Source organism: Suncus etruscus, chromosome 16 (genome assembly GCF_024139225.1).
Source record: "Suncus etruscus isolate mSunEtr1 chromosome 16, mSunEtr1.pri.cur, whole genome shotgun sequence".
Classification (NCBI taxonomy): Eukaryota; Metazoa; Chordata; class Mammalia; order Eulipotyphla; family Soricidae; genus Suncus; species Suncus etruscus.
This window is the reverse complement of record NC_064863.1, coordinates 42,936,112-42,956,678: the sequence shown is the minus strand read 5'-3', so window position 1 is coordinate 42,956,678 and position 20,567 is coordinate 42,936,112. Positions and strand designations below refer to the sequence as shown.

Below are 20,567 nucleotides of genomic sequence, written 5' to 3'. Positions count from 1 at the left end.
GAGAAACTATATTTAAAAGAAATGTAGATTTTATACCTAGTAGAAGTTTTGACAGCCCAATGCTACATCCTGGCCAAACCTTTTCAATGCAAATTCTGAGGTAAAAGTTAGACAACATATATTCAAGGTCCTTTTAGAGATGTCTCCCAAAATAGGAACTGAAAGGGGATTTTATTTATTTATTTAGGTCTTTTTTGGGCCGTACCCTGTGATGCTCAGGGGTTACTCCTGGCTATGCACTCAGAAATCATTGCTCCTGGCTTGGGGGACCATATGGGATGTCGGGGATCAAACCCAGGTCTGTCCTGGGTCAGCCACATGCAAAACAAATATCCTCTTACTTAGCCATTGCTCTGGTCCCTGAAAGGGGATTTTAAAGACAGAGAGAAAAAATTCTTTCTATTATGTCTTTTTGTTGTTGCTCAGATTTTCTAGGTAAAGAAAAATTTAATCAAGGCTATATTTGCCTGTAAAATTATTATGTTAGGAAGTAAAAGGTTTTACTATATACACACCAGAAGGGAGAATCATCTATAGGCCAATTAAATGTTTGTTATAAAGGAAGCAGAATGTCAGTACCATAATATGAATCTCATTATGAAATATTTCTTAGGAATTTTTGTCCAGCCATCCACACTGGGAAAAAATACTTCCCAGCAGGCCTACTGGTGAAATAGTCTTAGGAGTTTTCAAATCAGCTACCCACACAAAGTTAAGAACATCTTAACAGATCTTCTGTTGAGCCTCCTCTAGAAATATTGAAATTCTTCTTGTTATGGTGCGAGACTTAGCCAATCAATGCAAATTTATGAAGTTAAAAACAAGGGAGATAGCAGGTCTTCTCTGGTGGCCTGTCAAAAGAAATTCCACCTTGATAATGACTGTCAATGACCAAGTTCCCACTACAGTTGGATGGAAGAGAGCTGATTGATCAGAGACAAGGAGTGAAAAGAAAGAAAAAGCACGACGGAGTCTCCACTGTCGGAGCCATGGCCCAGATGGTGCGGAATCTCGCCGAGAAGGCCCCAGCGCTCATCAGCGCTGCTGTGACTTACTCGAAGCCTCGATTGGCCACATTTTTACAATATGCCAAGGTTGAGCTGGTGCCTCTAACCCCCGCTGAGATCCCAACAGCTATTCAGGGCTTGAAGAAAATAGTCAATAGTGCTAAAACCGGGAGCTTCAAACATCTGATGGTTAAGGAAGCTCTGCTGAATGGTTTGGTGGCCACAGAGGTGTGGATGTGGTTTTACGTTGGCGAGATCATTGGGAAGCGGAGCCTCGTTGGCTACAACGTTTGAGGACCGAAATAACAACTGGCTTGCTGGTGTGTTCCTGTCATGTGTATCAGACTGCTATTTGAATAAAATAAAATAAAATCAAAAAAAAAAAAAAAAGAAAGAAAGAAAAAGCATATGGTTAAGTGCACTTCAGTGGTTGCAATTATGCATAAGACTTAATCTCCCAGTGATTTTAGAACTAGTGTATTAGAATATACCGGTTCCTTTTGTGGCCTATACAAATGTGGGTAGATTGGGGTACTTTGAGACAAGAGACACAGCTATTGGTCACATCTACTGAATGAAGCCTTTAAAACAATACATTATCCATTGGAGAACATCAGACCTTCTTCCTGAAAAGTAAATTGATAACAGGGAGTCAATATGAAGAAATAAAGGCCACTCAGCCAGGAAGTGTCCTGGAATTTAATTCAGAGAAAAGGTGAAAGCAGTAAGTTGATATGTTCAATGACAATTTATGCAGGAAATGAAAATTGTGAATGCAGGTGAATTAAAGAAGGACCTTATGAATGGGCAGAAACTTAAAGGACAAAAAAGGAAAGGGTTAGGAATCTCAGATCTAGGTACTATCATGGCAGAAGCAGAGGTAAAGTGTATTAGTTGACTCAGTAGGTTGAACAATTTTGAGATCTGCAAATGAATCAAGAGACAACAAATGGAAGCCACAGCAAAGGAATGACAGCTCCTGAGCAGTGGTCTGACATGATGCTGTGTCCTCAGTATTTGTTTAGATTCTCACAAAGTATCAATTCTCTGAAACATGCAATAGCAACCTGGAATAATCTCTTTTCCTATGTGTATGCTAATACCCCCAGATTAACCTCCTTAGAATGGCATTATTGCTAGAGTTTATTATTTTATTTTAATGTTTTAACAAAAGTTTGCATCAAATATTGTCAATTGTGCTTTGGTTTGTTTTATTTGGAGGGTCATCCCAAATTGTACTCAGGAGTCCTGAGTGCTCCACAAATGATTTTAGCTAAGGATTGGTAGTTCAATGCAGTGCTAGATATTTCCTGAACCACTCTGACATTTAAGAATATTCAGAGGACCATGTGATATTGAGGATCAAACACAGGTGCAACTCATACTAAGCATGTACACAAATGACTATACTTTCAACCCTGCTATTGTGACTTATAAAGAATATATATTTAGTAACCCAAATATTTTTATAGATACTTGATCTTTCTACTGTTTTTGCCTCGTAATCTCCACAGCCTTGAAATTTCCCAAGTATTGAGAATAATTGGCACCTCTTATTGATACTTTTATTGATATTGTCAATGAGATGATTTGGTGCAAGAACCTGAGGAGGGTGAAGGCTATTTGCAGGAATGGCATCTAACCTCTGTATCTCTCCTACCTAACACTTACTAAGTCATCTCCTTGGAAATTAGTAGATATTTTTTATTTGTTCTAGCAAATGAATGCTATTCTGAGAAGGAAGTCATGGGATTCTCAAATCTGTAGCAGGTTGACCAAAAATTTATGTAAAAATCTAGGCTCACCACCAAACTTTAGACTGTCTGTGGCATGTAGAACACAACGGTCTCTCTGGGTAAATGGTGTCATTGAGTTGTAGTTGTACACACTCTGAAGAGGTCAGATATTTGCTGGAGAGGTGGGGAAACCTCTACTCAACTAGAAAGTTGGGTTGAAGGATCCTAGTGAGATACTAAGTCAGAACAGCCAGGCTCCTTAAACATTCCTGAGCTGATCACATCAGGAAGGCTTCCAGAGCTTCATAATTCCCTAAGTTGGTCTTTCTGACACTTTGAAAGATTAGGCAGGAAAACTTCTGGTCTCCTAGTAATTACTACCACCTGTTTTATAAGCACACTCCTTTTCTGCCACCCCTCCAACCTCTCCCCACAGGAAGGAGAGGGAAACATGGGGAGACAGCAAGCATCTTGGCCAGGTGTCATTTCCACAGATCTATAAGCACTATCTCTTTCACAGTGCAGAGCTGCCCTTAACTAAATTGAGCAGTGACCATTTTTCTTTAAGGTCTTCCTAGTTCCATTTTGTACCTTTTTGGGAAATTTTCTTTCCCATCTCACATCTTCTTCCCTTTCTCAGATCCCAGAAGCTGACCAGTGCCATTTTTTTTTTTGTTAATCTCATCCTGAGAGTCTATAAAACACCCACTCAGTGAAAGTAGTCTACATCATATCAACAGCCTTCTACTCTCAATCACATACTTTCCCATAGTTCTGATTGTGGCACCTAGACTTTGCAAAGTATAAGCCTCACTGTGTAGTCCTTTTCAGTATAAGCCTCACTGTGTAGTCCTTTTCAGTTTAGGTTCAAATCCTTTAAGGATATCTTACTGCCTGAAGTACAAAGTATTGAGTATGATGAAGACCAATGGTTCTTAAAGGGTTTTTTAGGCTAGGAGAAACTTCATGAGGGTCTCCATACCAGACCCTCTGACCCTGAAATCCTGTCATCTATATTGTAACAAGTTTGCCAAGTTATTTTTGTTTTGTGTTGCTTTGGTTTGGTTTTTGGGTCACAACTGGCAGCGATCTGGGGTTATTCCTGGCTCTACACTCCGAAATTGCTCCTGGCAAGCTCAGGGGACCATATGGGATGCTGGGATTTGAACCACTGACCTTCTGCATGCAAGGCAAACACTTTACCTCCAAGCTATCTCTCTGGCCCCTGCCACGTTATTTTGAGCAAGGTCAAATTTGAGTCATGGGACATAGGTATCCTTGCCTGCTGACCTAGCTTTATTACTCACTGCAGCATAATTCAAATGCAAGTCTTTTGTCTATAGGTGGCAAAGAAATTTCATTAAACCTGTCCATTCTTTCCAGGTTTTAGAGGCTACCAGTATATTGCATTGAAGAAAATGAAATATAAGTTTTCATTTATCACACAGGGAAATTACTTCCTGATTGATTAGTGATGTCTACACACATAAGAAACAAAAAAGTCAAATAGTATCAGGCACTGTTCAGTCTTATAGACAGACTTTTAATTTTATGGGCTTTGTGTTGAATTGGTTTTATGGAGGTAAGAGTTTCGCTAGAAAAAAGATACAGATTTCAAAAGATGAATGATGCAACGAGAGTCAAATTACCTCTAAGAAAATAATCCTTAAAAGAATAAGATGTTTTTTTCTTGTTAAGTTCTATCAGTACCTTGTGTAACTTAATAAGGAAAAAAAAATCTAACCCCATCAAAAATGGGGAGAAGAAATGAAAAGACAATTCCTCAAAGAAGAAATACAAATGGCCAAAAGGCACATGAAAAAATGCTCCACATCACTAATGATCAGTGAGATGCAAATCAAAACAACAATGAGGTACCATATCAAGTCACAGAGACTGGCACATATCACAAAGAACAAAAACAATCAGTGCTGGTGAGGATGTGGAAAGAGAAACTCTCATTCACTGCTGGTGGGAATGGCATCTAGTTCAGTCTTTATGGAAAACAATATGAAGATTCCTCAAAAAAAAAAAAAAGGAAATTGAGCTCCCATATGATCCAGCTGTACCACTCCTAGGGGTATACTATAGGAACACAAAAAATAATACAAAAATGCCTTCCTCACACCTATATTCATTGCAGCACTGTTCACAATAGTCAGACTCTGGAAACAACCAAGATGCCCTTCAACAGATGAATGACTAAAGAAACTGTGGTACATATACACAATGGAATATTATGCAACCATCAGGAGAGATGAAGCCATGGAATTTTTCTATACATGGATGCACATGGAAAGTATTATGCTGCGTGAAATAAGTCAGAGGGAGAAAAAGAAATATAGAATAGTCTCACTCGTCTATGGGTTTTAAGAAAAACAAAAGACATTATTGTAATAATGCCCAGAGATGAGGGCTGGAAGGATTGGCTCACGATATGAAGCTCACCACAAAGAGTGATGAGTTCAAGTTAGAGAAATAGCTACACTGACAACTATCATAACAATGTTAATGAGTGAGAGAAGTAGAATGCCTGTCTCAAATACAGGCGGGAGGCGGGAGGGAGATAGGAAGCATCGGTGATGAGAATGTTGTACTGGTGAAGGGGGTAATCCTTGTATGACTGAAACCCAACTACAATCATGTCTGTAATCAAGGTGCTTAAATATATTATTTTTTTTAAAAAGAAAGAATAGGAGGATTTTGCTAAGGAAGTGTGTTTTAGAGAGATGGAGGGAACCATGGACCATTGGTGGAGAAATGTTCACACTGGTAATGAGTTAGAAGTTATAATATTGAGTGGAGCAGGATTTTTAGCCGGCACGGGTGGGCAGCTGGCAGGCCTCCACATGTGCCAGCGGCTTGTTGGCCCGGCCCAGGGTAGGGGGGCCGGACCTGGGTCACCCGACCCCCCTCTCCCCCATTCCTCAAGATCTCCAGGTGGGTTCCTGGAAGGAGTTGATGGGGCACCCTGGGTTTTCTCCACTCCCAGGCCGGGTCTGTCCGAGACTGGCCTAGGGTGGGGCTTAAATCCCTGTTCTTCGGGCTTGGGAGGGTCTCTCTCCCTTCCTGGAGCAGGATTTTTAGCCGGCACGGGTGGGCAGCTGGCAGGCCCCCGCATGTGCCAGCGGCCTGTTGGCCTGGCCCAGGGTAGGGGGGCCCGGACCTGGGTCACCCGACCCCCCTCTCCCCCATTCCTCAGGATCTCCAGGTGGGTTCCTGGAAGGAGTTGATGGGGCACCCTGGGTTTTCCCCACTCCCAGGCCGGGTCTGTCCAGAGACTGGCCTAGGGTGGGGCTGAGGGGGTGGAGTTTGATCTGGTGGGTGGCAGATAGCTGCTCAGCTATACTCAGGCTGTCACTGCCAATTTCATACCAGTCTACATTTTGCAAACCGCGCGGGGGCTAGCGCCCCCGAGTGAACATACGCTCCTCCCAACCATCAGTACCCCAGATTTACCCTTCTTAACTTCAGTAACACACAGTTCTAATCTCTGACCTAAGACATACAGTAGATCTAACAAATCCTAGAATTTAGAAGGACACAAATTGAACACATATTGAACTCATATATCTTTTGTATATTTTATGGGTATTTTCTTTAACTGATATAACTCTCTATTATATTCTTCTACCATGATGTTTCTATCCACTTTCATCTTGTCTTTTCTTTGTAAGCTGTTCAGTAAGGATTGTTGTTGGAACTGTCCCTCAGTTTGATGCCTATGATTGAACTATGTCATGGAAATTGCTGGTCTTGTTCCTAATGCTTCCAGATGCACCAATAACGCTTCATGGCATTGATCCTTGTTTGCATAGACACATTAAAATGGGAAAACACCATACATACAGATAAGTTCTTATCTAATAAATCTTAGTACAATGTACCTTATACCCTGAACATTGATATAATGACCTGGCACAGGCCTCAGAAGAATGGGCATCCTCCATTCACGCCAGAACCAGGCAAGCTATCTATGAAACATCCAAGGTCTTATATAGCAACAGCTGGAAGCAGTCCTCTACCAGGAAAGACACTACCAAGGGTCTGACATCGACCTCCTAAAAAGAGACTTCCGTTTACACTGAGAAGACTTGACAACAACAATGACCTGCTCTACAGGACATGGTTCTCTCTAGTGCCCCTTAAGTGTGAGGGGAAACGAGAGGATGCTCTGCACCATCCTGACTGCAATATGGGATATGCAGACTCCAGGATCTTTAATACAGAAGCATGATACCAACAACAGAGACTATGTGAGGAATGGAGGTGTATTGCCACTACAGACGATGACTTGAATTGGACAAACTAGTTTGCCTGGAGCCTAGAGTCAGTCCTGTGCCAGGAAACTTCAGGGGTAGGGTCTCCTTGTATTTAGACCATAATTTGTCTTTCCATGTCCCTTATGTTTTGGTGGGCCTATGCAAACAAATGCCACTTTAATACCGTTTTTTTACTATGTTCCCTTGACTCCAGTCCTTAAGAAAAACAACCCACTAAAACTTTTGAGGTTAACTTAAACTAGTAAGCATGTGCATGGAACTAGAGAAATGTACCTTGCCCTCAATGTTTAAGGAGTTACATAAGTCTAATGTCTTTAGATTATATTGTGTGCTGCTAAGAATTAGTATGTACTACAACTGGGGATTTGAGGGACAAAGTAATTGTATTGTACATGGGTTCAGTTTTGTTTTTCTTAATGTTCTTTGGCTGAAAGTTCAAGGCTGGGATATCATCGATGGGACTACCGAGAATTCTGTTTATGGGTGATTGGGCTTCCACTGTAACTTTACCCTGTCCTCTTTCTTTGCATCTTTGTTGTCATAATTAAAATAAAATTAAAAAATGTAAAAAAAAATTATAATATTGAATGCCTGAAACTGTTATAAAATGTTTTGTAAATTACAGTGCATAAGAAAAAAGGAAAGAAGGAAAGAAAGAGAGAGAGAAAGAAAGAAAGAAAGAAAGAAAGAAAGAAAGAAAGAAAGAAAGAAAGAAAGAAAGAAAGAAAGAAAGAAAGAAAGAAAAAGGAGGGAGGGAGGGAGGAAGAAAGGAAGGAGGGAGGGAGGAAGAAAGGAAGGGAGGAAGAAAAAGGAAGGAAGGAAGGAAGGAAGGAAGGAAGGAAGGAAGGAAGGAAGGAAGGAAGGAAGGAAGGAAGGAAGGAAGGAAGGAAGGAAGGAAGGAAAGAAGGAAGATGGATTTGGAAGAGCAGCATTTATTACTGAGAACTTCGCAACACATGCTTTTCCTAGTGTGCTTAGCTGTAACCAATGAGGGGCAGGAAGAGAACAGCTTGGCAGCAAAGCAAATGGAAGCAAAGGCATGTGAGCCAAGCCAGTACTGACATCTCTTGCAGAAGATGGATACTGTGGTGAAACTCCTGCTCAAGATCTTCAGGTCCTAAGAGGGGATTTAAATGCAATACTTAATTTTGCCTCAGCGAAAGGCAGAGGGCAGGGAGGCCAGACAGGGAGGGGCTAAAGAGGCTGCAGGAGCCAAGGCAGCTGGAAGTGATTAGGCTGGAGTCAGAAGGCAGCAGACAGGTAACAGTCTGGGACTGGGAAAGCTGCTGAGAAAAATCTTTGCCTGAAAAGTGTCTGGCAAGCCTTCTGCTAGATTTTAACTCTGAGTCTGCCCTGGGGCCCTGGGTTGTCTCTCCAGAATGGCAAAGGAAACTGTTTAGAGCACGTCTTTGTGCTCTGAAGCCTGGACTGTTATTTTACGTAGTGCTCATCAATACAACATGCTCTCCCGAGACCTACCTGAAGCAAAAAGAGCTTCAAGTTTCCTGTAAATCTTTATCTTTTTTTTTTTCCCAAGGCTGAAGTCTAAGGATTCTTGAAAGTGTATTGGATGCCTCCCTGTCTCCTTCCTCACCCATCCTTGCCTACCCACCCACTCCCACCTCCAAATCTGAGCAAACAACAATATTGTGAATGCAGGTAAAACCCTCCCTCTCTAGTTTGAGAGTTTGGTTCATTTAATACCTTACTTCTAACTCTAAGGTGTATTCTTCTCCTGGAAAATATCAGTCTCACTCTTCTGAGTAAAAATGTACTTACTAGGCCAGGAAGATAGAGAGTTCAAAGGTCTGGAGTGCATACTTTGCATGCAAGGATAATCCGAAGTTTGATGCCCAGGACTGCATGATCCTCTGAACACTAAACCAGGACTAGCCTCTGAGCACTGCTGTGTATGGGAAGGAAGGAAGGAAGGAAGGACTTTATATGTGCCAAAGAAGAGAGCTCTCTGTCACTTTTTTATTGTGGGAAAAGGGGCAAATTTATGTTGAGCTATATATGAAATATTCCAGCAAAGCATTCAATAATTTCCTTGTCATAATACACAATGGAGGAATGCCAACAACAAAAATGTGAATGTGATTCATCTTCACCCATGTGTCTCTTCAGGAGGAAGAATAGACTAAAATGGAAAAGCATGTTTAAGAACCCTCACTTGATGTGTGGTTCCCCCCAAACAGAGCCTGCTGTGCAGGAATACAATCTGCTCACTATTACTCCTTGTTTTCTAAGACTGCTAAGTTAGATCAGGCCTGCCACCCTGGCTGTTAAATGTCAGTTAAGACCTAATTAATTCTACCGTTCTGACAAGTTTAAATTAGTTCCCACAGAGACTGCAATTTGTCTTTTCTCAACAGCTAGTGCTAGAGGCACCTTTTAAAATTCACTTCTATTGACCTTTGTTTAAAACTGTACCTGTGACATGTAATGTTCATTAAAACAAAGCAAGTCATGAAGAAAACCAAGGTAAGAAAAGTATAAAAATGACATCAATGTTCAAGCAGTTATAAGCATTCTAACTTTCTCAATGGCTATATTTTCCCCTGGCTGAATATGCAACATGAGATAATATTCTAAAAACTATTAAAGACCATTTCTTTCTAACATTTTCATATTCATGAATCAAATTAAAAAATGTTACTTATCTGGGAGCTCTGATTTGTTAAAAGCAGGATTTTCTAAATTTGCAGCTACTAGGAATCAAGAGAAACTCAGATGATAGAATTCCTTCCCTAAGGGCATAAAATTTTTTTTGTCCTAGGTAGGATGACTCCAAGAGCTTACAACTGCTAGTTATGGGTCAAGGTTGGGTCACAGAAATTTCCTATCTGTCCATGGAAAAACTATGGCCACTGAATACAGTGTCTACTTGGATAAAATTATCGTTTTGTATTAGATTTTCAAATGAATATGCAGGGGTTAAAGAGAGATCTAAAAGGGTTAGAGCACATTATTTAGATTCAGGAGGGCCAAGTTTGTTCCCCAGCACTCCTTGGTCACCCAAGAACCACCAGGAATCATCTCTAGATCTTCACTGGCATGGACCCCAAACAAAAAAACAGGAAGAATACATAAAATATTATTATAAATAGTTCTCTTTCTTTCACTTTTGTCTTAGCAGTTCATGAAATTTTTTTTTTCTTCCATTGGTCTATAGACAACATCTGGACTTGACTGTCAGGTTTACAATTGAAAAGAGAGAAAGGAGATAGAAGGTAGAGGACAAAAAAATGCCCTTAACCCACCTCACTGTGAATATGAGTTATATAGAGATGAAGAGGAGAGGAGACAATAAAGACATGGGAAGCTCAGGCTTCCTGCTCCAAAAGGAGAGGAACCTTAGAATGCAGCAAGGTTGGACCTGACTTTCCTTAATAACAATCAGTTTCTTGTTGCTGCTACTGGAAAATTGTTGCTGTAACACAAAACTTAAGTTAAGTCATTTGAAGAAAAAAGCAGTTCTCTCCTCAAATGCCAGCCTAGTGTCAATGCTTCATTCAGAAGTTCCTTCTTTTCCTTATAGCTACTCTGTGACAGGACAAAGATCATTGACCTCAACTTTATGAAACAGCCATACCTGGTTCCCATTTGGTTAGAAAAAGAAATGAAGTTGAGAGAAGTGTATCCAATGTCTTAAAACTCTGGCCCCAAAGACGTGACTTGACCCGTTTAATATTTTATTGGCCAGATCTTGGTCACATGACCAAATCTAAGGAATTCTGGGAAATTGGGCAATCATATTTGTCTAGTAACAGGACATTTAGTTCTGAAGTTTTTTGTTCCCCTAAAGGGGTCACATGGTGAGGAATTGAGAACTATAGGTTTGTTTCATCACAACAGTATGAAGAAGAATGAAGTAGCTTTCACAGCAGAGGCTCAGGATGCATCCTCTATGCCAAGAGAGAACTACAGAGTCAGTGAAAATCATATGCAGCTAGTCTAGCCAAGAAATACCACAGTTCTTGATAAAGTGAGACTGGACAGGAAATTATATCAAATTATATCAACTGCCAATATTAACGCCAGAGTCAGCCCAATGGCAAAACTGGCAAGAGACAATACAAAAACTTGAGGAAACAGAGGACATATCTTAGCTCTGAAAACCCATCACCTCACTGCCAAAAGCCCACAGTAAACACCCTTCATGTTCCGATTTCTAGGCAGAGATCTGACAGGGTATCTAGAGTCACAAAGAACTGTATTCTGAGTCAGACTGTTTAGAATATGAAAGAGTTCATCAAACTAAACTAAATTTATTTAATTTCTCTTTCTTTCTATCATAGGAGGGAACTTGTAAGAAAACTCAGTTCATGTCATCAGCTAATAAAGGAACTATTTTCCCACCCCTACCCCCTGCATAATGAGATGTGTATAAATAAATTTTATCACCTTCTGCCCAAGCATGCCTACAAAGATGTCTTGGAAACGCTTGAAACAGAGCTTGATGATGTAACTTATCTCCTCCTATCCAAAAGGTTTGCTGTGCAGATAAAAAAAATTACTTTGTTGGGGCTGGAGTGATGGCACAGCACAGTGATTTGTCTCGCACTCAGCCAATACAGGACAGACCACAATTCGAATCCCAGCATCCCATATGGTCCCCCAAGCCTGCCAGTAGTGATTTCTGAGTTCAGAGCCAGGAATAACCCCTGAGTGCCACCCAAAAACCAAAAATAAAAAAAAAAATTACTTTGTTATCATAGAATATTTACCTGGACATAAGACATCCCATGCATGGTTCCTGTGCTATGTGCAGCCAAGCAGTAGTTGAGCTGGGGAATGGATCTGAGTGAAGCTTTGATTTGAAGGAGTGACTCCAAGATATCATGAGTAAAGAAGGTTCCAATACTTTGGCAGTGCTCAGCAGTGGGATCTTGAGTTCAGACGGAGCTGGGGTCTGAGTAGAGAAAGAGACTGGTCTGATCTCACTGCCACCTATTTCTTCTTCAGTCACTGATGGGCATGGGGAGAAGGGAATAGATAAGAACTACACAAATCCAAGGGAAATATGTAATACCTCAAATCCCATAAAACAAGTAAAAATCCCCAGAGTCTGAATAAGGAAAATTTTTTTTTAAGTTTGATGCAAACTCATTTTATAGAAAAGCTTCACGCAAACTAAGTTAAAAATTTTAATAAAATTTTAAAGCCTCTTATTAGGAATCTTTTTGTTTCTCACTGAAATAGTGAAGATCTCAGACTGGGAGTGTTGGGAAATACATGACATGTCCACGACATTGCCTTTTTAGACTCTGAAGCACTGAATTTGAAACAGAACTACTCAAGGTTTTTATTTTTTATTTTTGGACCACACCTGGTGGTGCTGAGGGGTTACTCCTGGCTCTGTGCTCAGTAATCACTCCTGGCAGACTCTGGGGACCATATGGGATGCCGGGAAGTGAACTGGAGTCCATTAAAGGTTGGCTGCGTGAAGGGCAAACTCTAGACTGCTGTGCAATTGCTCTGGCTCCTGCTCAAGGGTTTTACACAGAAATTTCATCACCTGTATTTTAGAGTCATCCCAGACACCCACCAAAACAGTTTTAATTAGTAAAGTTCTCTTTATAGTCCCGGCAAAAGATTTTCCTCTACTTCTCTCAAGGCACTTAAAGAGTTTCAATTATATGGAAAAATGATTGGCATTTATTTTTATTATCATATAACCTAATGTTGATTTTATAAGAAGATAACAATTTAGCCAACTGTTAACTTTCAATTCATGGGGAAGGAGGAAATACCACTTCCCATTTTCATTGCCTTTTCTGTGTTCACTATTATAAAATACTATCAACATAATAGGCACATGCTGCTTATAGCCATTTAATTCCTTACTCATTTCCCTCATCTGATAGGCAATAGAGCTACAATCATATAGTAGGTCAATGGCTAGTTATTTTGCAATAACTAAGGGTTTGGGAATGACATTAGAACTGGGTCCTCAGGACTGGGACTATGAAAAGCAGAAAATTCAGGCTGAGGAAGAGCCTACTTAGAGCCACATTATCTCTTATTCCATTTCACATAAACCCAATTGCATTTATGGTTTAATTCTTTTAATGCAACCCTTGTGGAAAGCTTACTAAGTAAGTAAACTCATTTGTTTAATTGAATCAGTAAAGCTCAGAGAGGTTAAGTAACTTGCCCAAGGTCAAATGAACAGTAAGTTGAAGAGCCCCATTTCTCTCTCTCTCTCTCTCTCTCTCTCTCTCTCTCTCTCTCTCTCTCTCTCTCTCTCTCTCTCTCTCTCTCTCTCTCTCTCTCGGCCTCCTGGCAGGTCTCATCACACAAATCTTGCTTTCTGTTTGTTTGTTTGTTTTGGGGCCTTTGCTCAAGGTATCAGTCCTAGTAGTGCTTGGTTTACTGCCCTTAGTGCCAGAATTATACTTGATGTCACAAGTGCTAATCTGATTGACTCTATGTGTCAATCTGCCATATATTATCTCTTCAGCCCTAATATTTTTTATAAATATAACTTTTATTTTAATCATAGTGGCTTCCATATCGTTGACAATAATATTTTAGGTACATATTAACATAAAATCAGGGGAATTCCCATCACTGAGTTGTCCTCCCTCCACCTCCGTTCCCGTCCTTCTTCCCATATCCTCTTCCCTTACCCCCGGGGCTGCTAGAATAAGTGGTCCCCTCTGTGCCTAGCTTACTAATTAGTGGTCTTACACCTATTTGGTCTTGGTACCTCCCTTATTCCTCCCCCCAGTGGGAGGCAGGACTGGATAGTTCAAGTTATGCGGTTTTGTTTGAAGAAGAGAAAAGTAATAACCTGGAGAAAAAAAAAAAGAAAAAAAGAATCAGATACTCCGGAAATGGGCGGAGTCCTTCTAGAGGCTTTCATCCTTGGTTTGAGAGATGAAGGGGAAAAAGAAGGTGAAACACCACAACAGTACATAAAGAACTGTCAAATAAAATATCCAGTGAGCATTCCAAAAAACAAACAAACAAAACAAAAGGGTAAGCACCATATAAAAGCCATGGTATTGAGATAAAAAAAAAATGTGGCAGAGCACATATGAAAAGAAAAGAAGAAAATAAATAAATAAATAAATATAAATGGAGACATCCACTTCAATAGCCAAACCACAACAATGAAATCAACAAAAATAAATAAATAAGGGCTCTGGTGCTTCCGTGGGCGGGCAGGCAGGCGGGCGGGCTCCGGGGTCGCTGAGGGCCTCGTGGCGTGCCGTGGCGAGGCGGCTCGTCCGCGTTCCTGTCCCGGCCGGTGCGGGACTCCCGGTGGGCGCCGCGTTCGAGCCTGAGCCGGGGGGGAGATTCGGAGGAACGCACGACTTTAAGTGAAGTAAAAATTTTAGCTTGGAGGCCTCATTAAGAAGATCATCCACGACTGAACTTCGCTGGATCTCAGATGCCAGCACCCTTCTGCCTCTCTACTCTGCTGTCCTGCATTTCCGGCCTGATTTCACCCTTGGTGTGGCTCATCAGCCAGCCTGCCTTCCTGTGAACTTTCCGGGGAGTCTGCCTTCCCGTGAGCCTTCCGTGGAGGTGAGTCGACACGCCCAGAAAGGGAGGAGCCACTGAACTTCGCTGGATCTCAGATGCCAGCACCCTTCTGCCTCTCTACTCTGCTGTCCTGCATTTTTGGCCTGATTTCACCCTTGGTGCGGCTCATCAGCCAGCCTGCCTTCCTGTGACATGCCCAGAAAGGGAGGAGCCACTGAACTTCGCTGGATCTCAGATGCCAGCACACTTCTGCCTCTCTACTCTGCTGTCCTGCATTTTTGGCCTGATTTCATCCTGGGTGCGGCCCATCTGCCAGCCTGCCTTCCTGTGAGCCTTCCGTGGAGGTGAGTCGACACGCCCAGAAAGGGAGAAGCCAGAGGAGCACGGTTGCTCCGCTCCCCTTCGCGACGGTGCACAGCATTTAGCCGATGAATACAATCACAACACGTAGAAAAACACGCAGTACTAGTGTGACAATGGGGAAACAACACGGGCCAGTGCCAGACATAGAGAATGAAGATGGCAACTCTGATGACTTGAACATGACCAACCACCTAGTCAGTCTCTCAGATAAGGAGTTTAGAGTTGCAATATGGAACATGTTCAAAGAACTCAAACAAAGTATAGAAGAGAAAACTAAAAAGAATCAGGAGAATATGAAGATAGAAATGAGAAAACTCCAAACAGAAATTTCAGATCAAATAACAGGTCTGAGAAACTCAGTAGATGAATTGAAGAAAAACATGTTTGAGATTTCCCACAGGTTAACAGCAGCTGAGGATAGAATCAGTACACTGGAAGATGAGATACATAACAATTACATACAGCAGAAGAAATTGGAAAAAGCCTCAAAGCAAATGATCAAACAATGGAAAAATTACTCAAAGAATGGGAACAGATGAAAATAGAAGTCTCTGATAAGCTCAACAGAAACAACTTAAGAATCATTGGAGTCCCAGAGACTCAGGAAGAAAATCTCCAGGAAGAATCAACAGTCAAGAACATCATTAAAGAGAAACTACCAGAGATAATGAATACATGTGATCAAATCCTGCATGCCCGAAGAGTGCCAACTAAAAGAGACCCCAGAAAAAACACCCCAAGACACATCCTAGTCACAATGACGAATCCCATAGATAGAGACAGAATTCTGAAAGCAGCAAGATCGAAAAGAGAAATTACATTCAAGGGAACATCCTTGAGATTTACTGCAGACCTGTCATCAGAAACACTCAAGGCCAGAAGGCAGTGGTGGGACATAGTGACAAAACTCAATGAAATAAATGCTTCGCCTAGAATACTGCACCCAGCAAAACTCACTTTCAGGTTTGAAGGAACAATACATAGTTTCACAGACAAACAACAGCTCAAAAACTTCACAGACTCAAAACCATTCTTAAAAGAAAAACTGAATGGCATACTTTAAGACAAGGCTTACCAACAGACACACCAAACTTTAATATAAAGATGGCACTAACTCCCAGGACAATTCTTTCTCTCAATGTCAATGGACTAAATGCACCAGTTAAGAGACACAGAGTGGCTAAATGGATCAAAAAACTCAATCCAACCTTCTGCTGCCTACAAGAAACGCACCTGAATAGTCAGAACAAACATAGACTCAAAATAAAAGGCTAGAGGAAAATCATCCAAGCAAACAACACCCAAAAAAAAGCAGGAGTGGCCATATTAATATCAGATGATGCAAACTTTATACTTAGGAAAGTTGTAAGGGACAAAGATGGACATTTTGTATTAATCAAGGGATATGTACAGCAGGAAGAAATCACCCTCCTAAACATATATGCACCGAATGAGGGGCCAGCAAAATATTTAATACAACTGTTGACAAATCTGAAAAATAATATCAATAACAACACAATAATTGTGGGAGACCTCAACACGGCATTGTCAACACTAGACAGGTCAACCAGACTGAAACCCAACAAGAATATACTAGACCTGAGGAGAGAAATGGAAGAAAGAGGCCTAGTAGATATATACAGGACACTCCACCCCCAGAAGCCTGGATACACATTTTTCTCTAATGTACATGGGACATTCTCTAGGATAGACTACATGTTAGCACACAAAACATACCTCCATAATATCAAGAGGATAGAAATTTTGCAGGCTGCCTTTGCTGACCACAAAGCCCTGAAATTATATATAAACTACAAAGGGACACAGAAGAAAAATTTTAACACCTGGAAGTTAAATAGCCTCATACTGAATAATCAGTGGGTCCGAGATGAAATCAAAGAGAAAATCAAAACCTTCCTGAAAACAAATGACAATGGAGACACAAATTATCAGAACTTATGGGACACAGCAAAAGCAGTACTGAGAGGAAAATTTATAGCTTTGCAAGCACACATCAGGAAAGAAGAAGGGGCATACCTGAATAGCTTAATGACGCAGCTCATAGAATTAGAAAGTGCTCAACAAAAGGATCCAAAAATAGGGAGGCAGAAGGAAATAACAAAGCTGAGAGCAGAAATCAATGAAGTGGAAACCAGAAAAACCATCCAAAAGATCAACGAAAGCAGAAGTTGGTTCTTTGAAAAAATAAACAAGATTGATAGACCACTGGCAAAACTAACAAAGAAAGAAAGAGAGAGAAACTTGATAACTCGTATTAGGAATGAAAAAGGAGAGATCACTACTGATATGGTAGAGATTCAAAGGGTAATCAGAAACTACTTTGAGAAACTCTATGCCACTAAAAATGAAAACCTGGAAGAAATGGATAAATTTTTGGAATCTTATAATCTTCCACGATTGAATGAAGAGGATGTAGCATATTTAAACACACCCATTACTATTGAGGAAATTAAGAAAGTAATCAAATGTCTGCCCAAAAACAAAAGCCCAGGCCCAGATGGATTTACTAATGAATTCTTTCAAACCTTTCAAGAGGAACTACTACCAATCCTGGCAAGACTCTTTCATGAAATTGAAAAAACAGGAAAACTTCCAAATAGCTTTTATGAAGCCAACATTACCTTGATACCTAAACCAGACAGAGATGCTACGAAAAAAGAAAATTACAGACCAATATCGCTCATTAATGCAGATGCAAAGATCTTCAACAAAATCCTGGCAAATAGGATTCAATGCCTCATTAAGAAGATCATCCACTACGATCAAGTAGGTTTCATTCCAGGAATGCAAGGCTGGTTTAACATCCGTAAATCTATCAACATAATACACAGCATAAACAGCAAGAAAAATAAAAATCACATGATCATATCAATCGACGCAGAGAAAGCATTTGACAAGGTCCAACACCCATTCTTGATCAAAACTCTCAGCAAGATGGGAATGGAAGGAACCTTTCTCAATATAGTTAAGGCCATCTACCACAAGCCAGAGGCAAATATTGTCCTCAATGGAGAAAAACTGAAAGCCTTTCCTCTAAATTCTGGCACAAGACAAGGCTGTCCTCTCTCACCACTCCTATTCAACATAGCACTGGAAGTACTCGCTATAGCGATTAGGCAAAATAAGGATATCAAGGGAATCCAGATAGGAAAGGAAGAAGTCAAGCTCTCACTGTTTGCAGATGACATGATACTCTACTTAGAAAACCCCAAAGACTCTACCAAAAAGCTTCTAGAAACAATAGACTCATATAGCAAGGTGGCAGGCTACAAAATTAACACACAAAAATCAATGGCCTTCCTATACACCAATACTAATAAGGAAGAAATGGACATTAAGAAAACAACTCCAGGGCCGGGCGGTGGCGCTAAAGGTAAGGTGCCTACCTTGCCTGCGCTAACCTTGGACGGACCGCGGTTCGATCCCCCGGTGTCCCATATGGTCCCCCAAGCCAGGAGCAACTTCTGAGCACATAGCCAGGAGTAACCCCTGAGCATTATCGGGTGTGGCCCAAAAACCAAAAAAAAAAAAAAAAAAAAGAAAACAACTCCATTCACTATAGTGTCACACAAACTCAAATATCTTGGAATCAACTTGACTAAAAATGTGAAGGACCTATACAAGGAAAACTATAAAACTCTGCTCCAAGAAATAAGAGAGGACACGCGGAAATGGAAGCACATACCCTGCTCATGGATTGGCAGGATTAACATCATTAAAATGGCAATACTCCCCAAAGCACTGTACAGATTTAATGCGATCCCCCTAAAGATACCCATGACATTCTTCAAAGAAGTGGACCAGGCACTTTTGAAATTTATTTGGAACAATAAACACCCTCGAATAGCTAAAGTAATCATTGGGAAAAAGAATATGGGAGGAATTACTTTCCCCAACTTTAAACTTTACTACAAAGCAATAGTTATCAAAACAGCATGGTATTGGAATAAGGACAGGCCCTCAGATCAGTGGAATAAGCTTGAATACTCAGAGAAGAAAGCCTCTTCAACAAGTGGTGTTGGCACAACTGGGTAGCCACTTGCAAAAAATTGAACTTAGACCCCCAGCTAACATCATGTACGAAGGTAAAATCCAAATGGATTAAAGACCTTGATATCAGCCCCAAAACCATAAGATATATAGAACAATACGTAGGTAAAACACTCCAGGACATTGAGGCTAAAGTCATCTTCAAGGAAGAAACTGCACTCTCCAAGCAAGTGAAAGCAGAAATTAACAGATGGGAATATATTAAGCTGAGAAGCTTCTGCACCTCAAAGGAAATAGTGCCCAAGATACAAGAGCCACCCACTGAGTGGGAGAAACTATTCACCCAATACCCATCAGATAAGGGGCTAATCTCCAAAATATACAAGGCACTGACAGAACTTTACAAGAAAAAAACATCTAATCCCATCAAAAAATGGGGAGAAGAAATGAACAGACACTTTGACAAAGAAGAAATACAGATGGCCAAAAGACACATGAAAAAGTGCTCCACATCACTAATCATCAGGGAGATGCAAATCAAAACAACGATGAGATACCACTTCACACCACAGAGAATGGCACACATCACAAAGAATGAGAATAAACAGTGTTGGCGGGGATGTGGGGAGAAAGGAACTCTTATCCACTGCTGGTGGGAATGCCGTCTAGTTCAACCTTTATGGAAAGCGATATGGAGATTCCTCCAAAAACTGGAAATCGAGCTCCCATACGATCCAGCTATACCACTCCTAGGAATATACCCTAGGAACACAAAAATACAATACAAAAACCCCTTCCTTACACCTATATTCATTGCAGCTCTATTTACCATAGCAAGACTCTGGAAACAACCAAGATGCCCTTCAACAGACGAATGGCTAAAGAAACTGTGGTACATATACACAATGGAATATTATGCAGCTGTCAGGAGAGATGAAGTCATGAAATTTTCCTATACATGGATGTACATGGAATCTATTATGCTGAGTGAAATAAGTCAGAGAGAGAGAAAAAAACGCAGAATGGTCTCACATATTTATGGGTTTTAAGAAAAATGAAAGACATTCTTGCAATAATAACTTTCAGACACAAAAGAGAAAAGAGCTGGAAGTTCCAGCTCACCTCAGGAAGCTCATCACAAAGAGTGATGAGTTTAGTTGGATAAATAACTACATTTTGAACTGTCCTAATAATGAGAATGTATGAGGGAAATTGAGAACCTGTTTAGAGTACAGGCGGGGGTCGGGTGGGGAGGAGGGAGACTTGGGACATTGGTGATGGGAATGTTGCACTGGTGATGGGTGGTGTTAAGAAAAAAAAATTTTAGCTTGGAGAAAATGTTTTCTCACAGGAATGATAAAGACCTTATTGGAAATAAAAATAAATAAATAAATAAGTAAATAATAATAAAAAATTGTTTTGTGCTTTTTTTTTCCTCCTGCAGATGCACAGTAAATATTGGGGTCATTCGAAAAGGAATTTCCTTTGCCTAAGAGATACAGGGTTTCTCCACCCTTGAAGTATATTGTCATGGGATTAACTATAGACTCCTTTCAGGTTCATTGGTGCTTTTGTGGTGTATGGAAGACTTCTGCTCCATCCTGCAGCCCTAATCTTGATTGTTTTTACTGCCCTGTCCACTTCCCTGCAGTTGACCTCAAAAGGATATT

General features: G+C 40.7%; 2 protein-coding genes across 2 annotated transcripts in view; both read left to right on the top strand.

Annotated features, from left to right (window-relative positions):
• Positions 1-20,567, top strand: part of OCIAD2 (OCIA domain containing 2) — a 945,756-nt gene that overhangs the window by 307,699 nt on the left and 617,490 nt on the right. The gene's annotated exons all lie outside the window — the stretch shown is intronic.
• LOC126032507 (ATP synthase subunit g, mitochondrial-like) lies at positions 970-1,411 on the top strand. The gene has a single exon (XM_049790197.1). The coding sequence runs from the start codon at positions 990-992 to the stop codon at positions 1,299-1,301; it is 312 nt and encodes a 103-aa protein (XP_049646154.1). The 5' UTR covers positions 970-989; the 3' UTR covers positions 1,302-1,411.

Excerpts from the sequence above, each read along its gene's own strand:
- LOC126032507 (XM_049790197.1), top strand. The coding sequence starts at position 990 with ATGGCCCAGATGGTGCGGAATCTCGCCGAGAAGGCCCCAGCGCTCATC.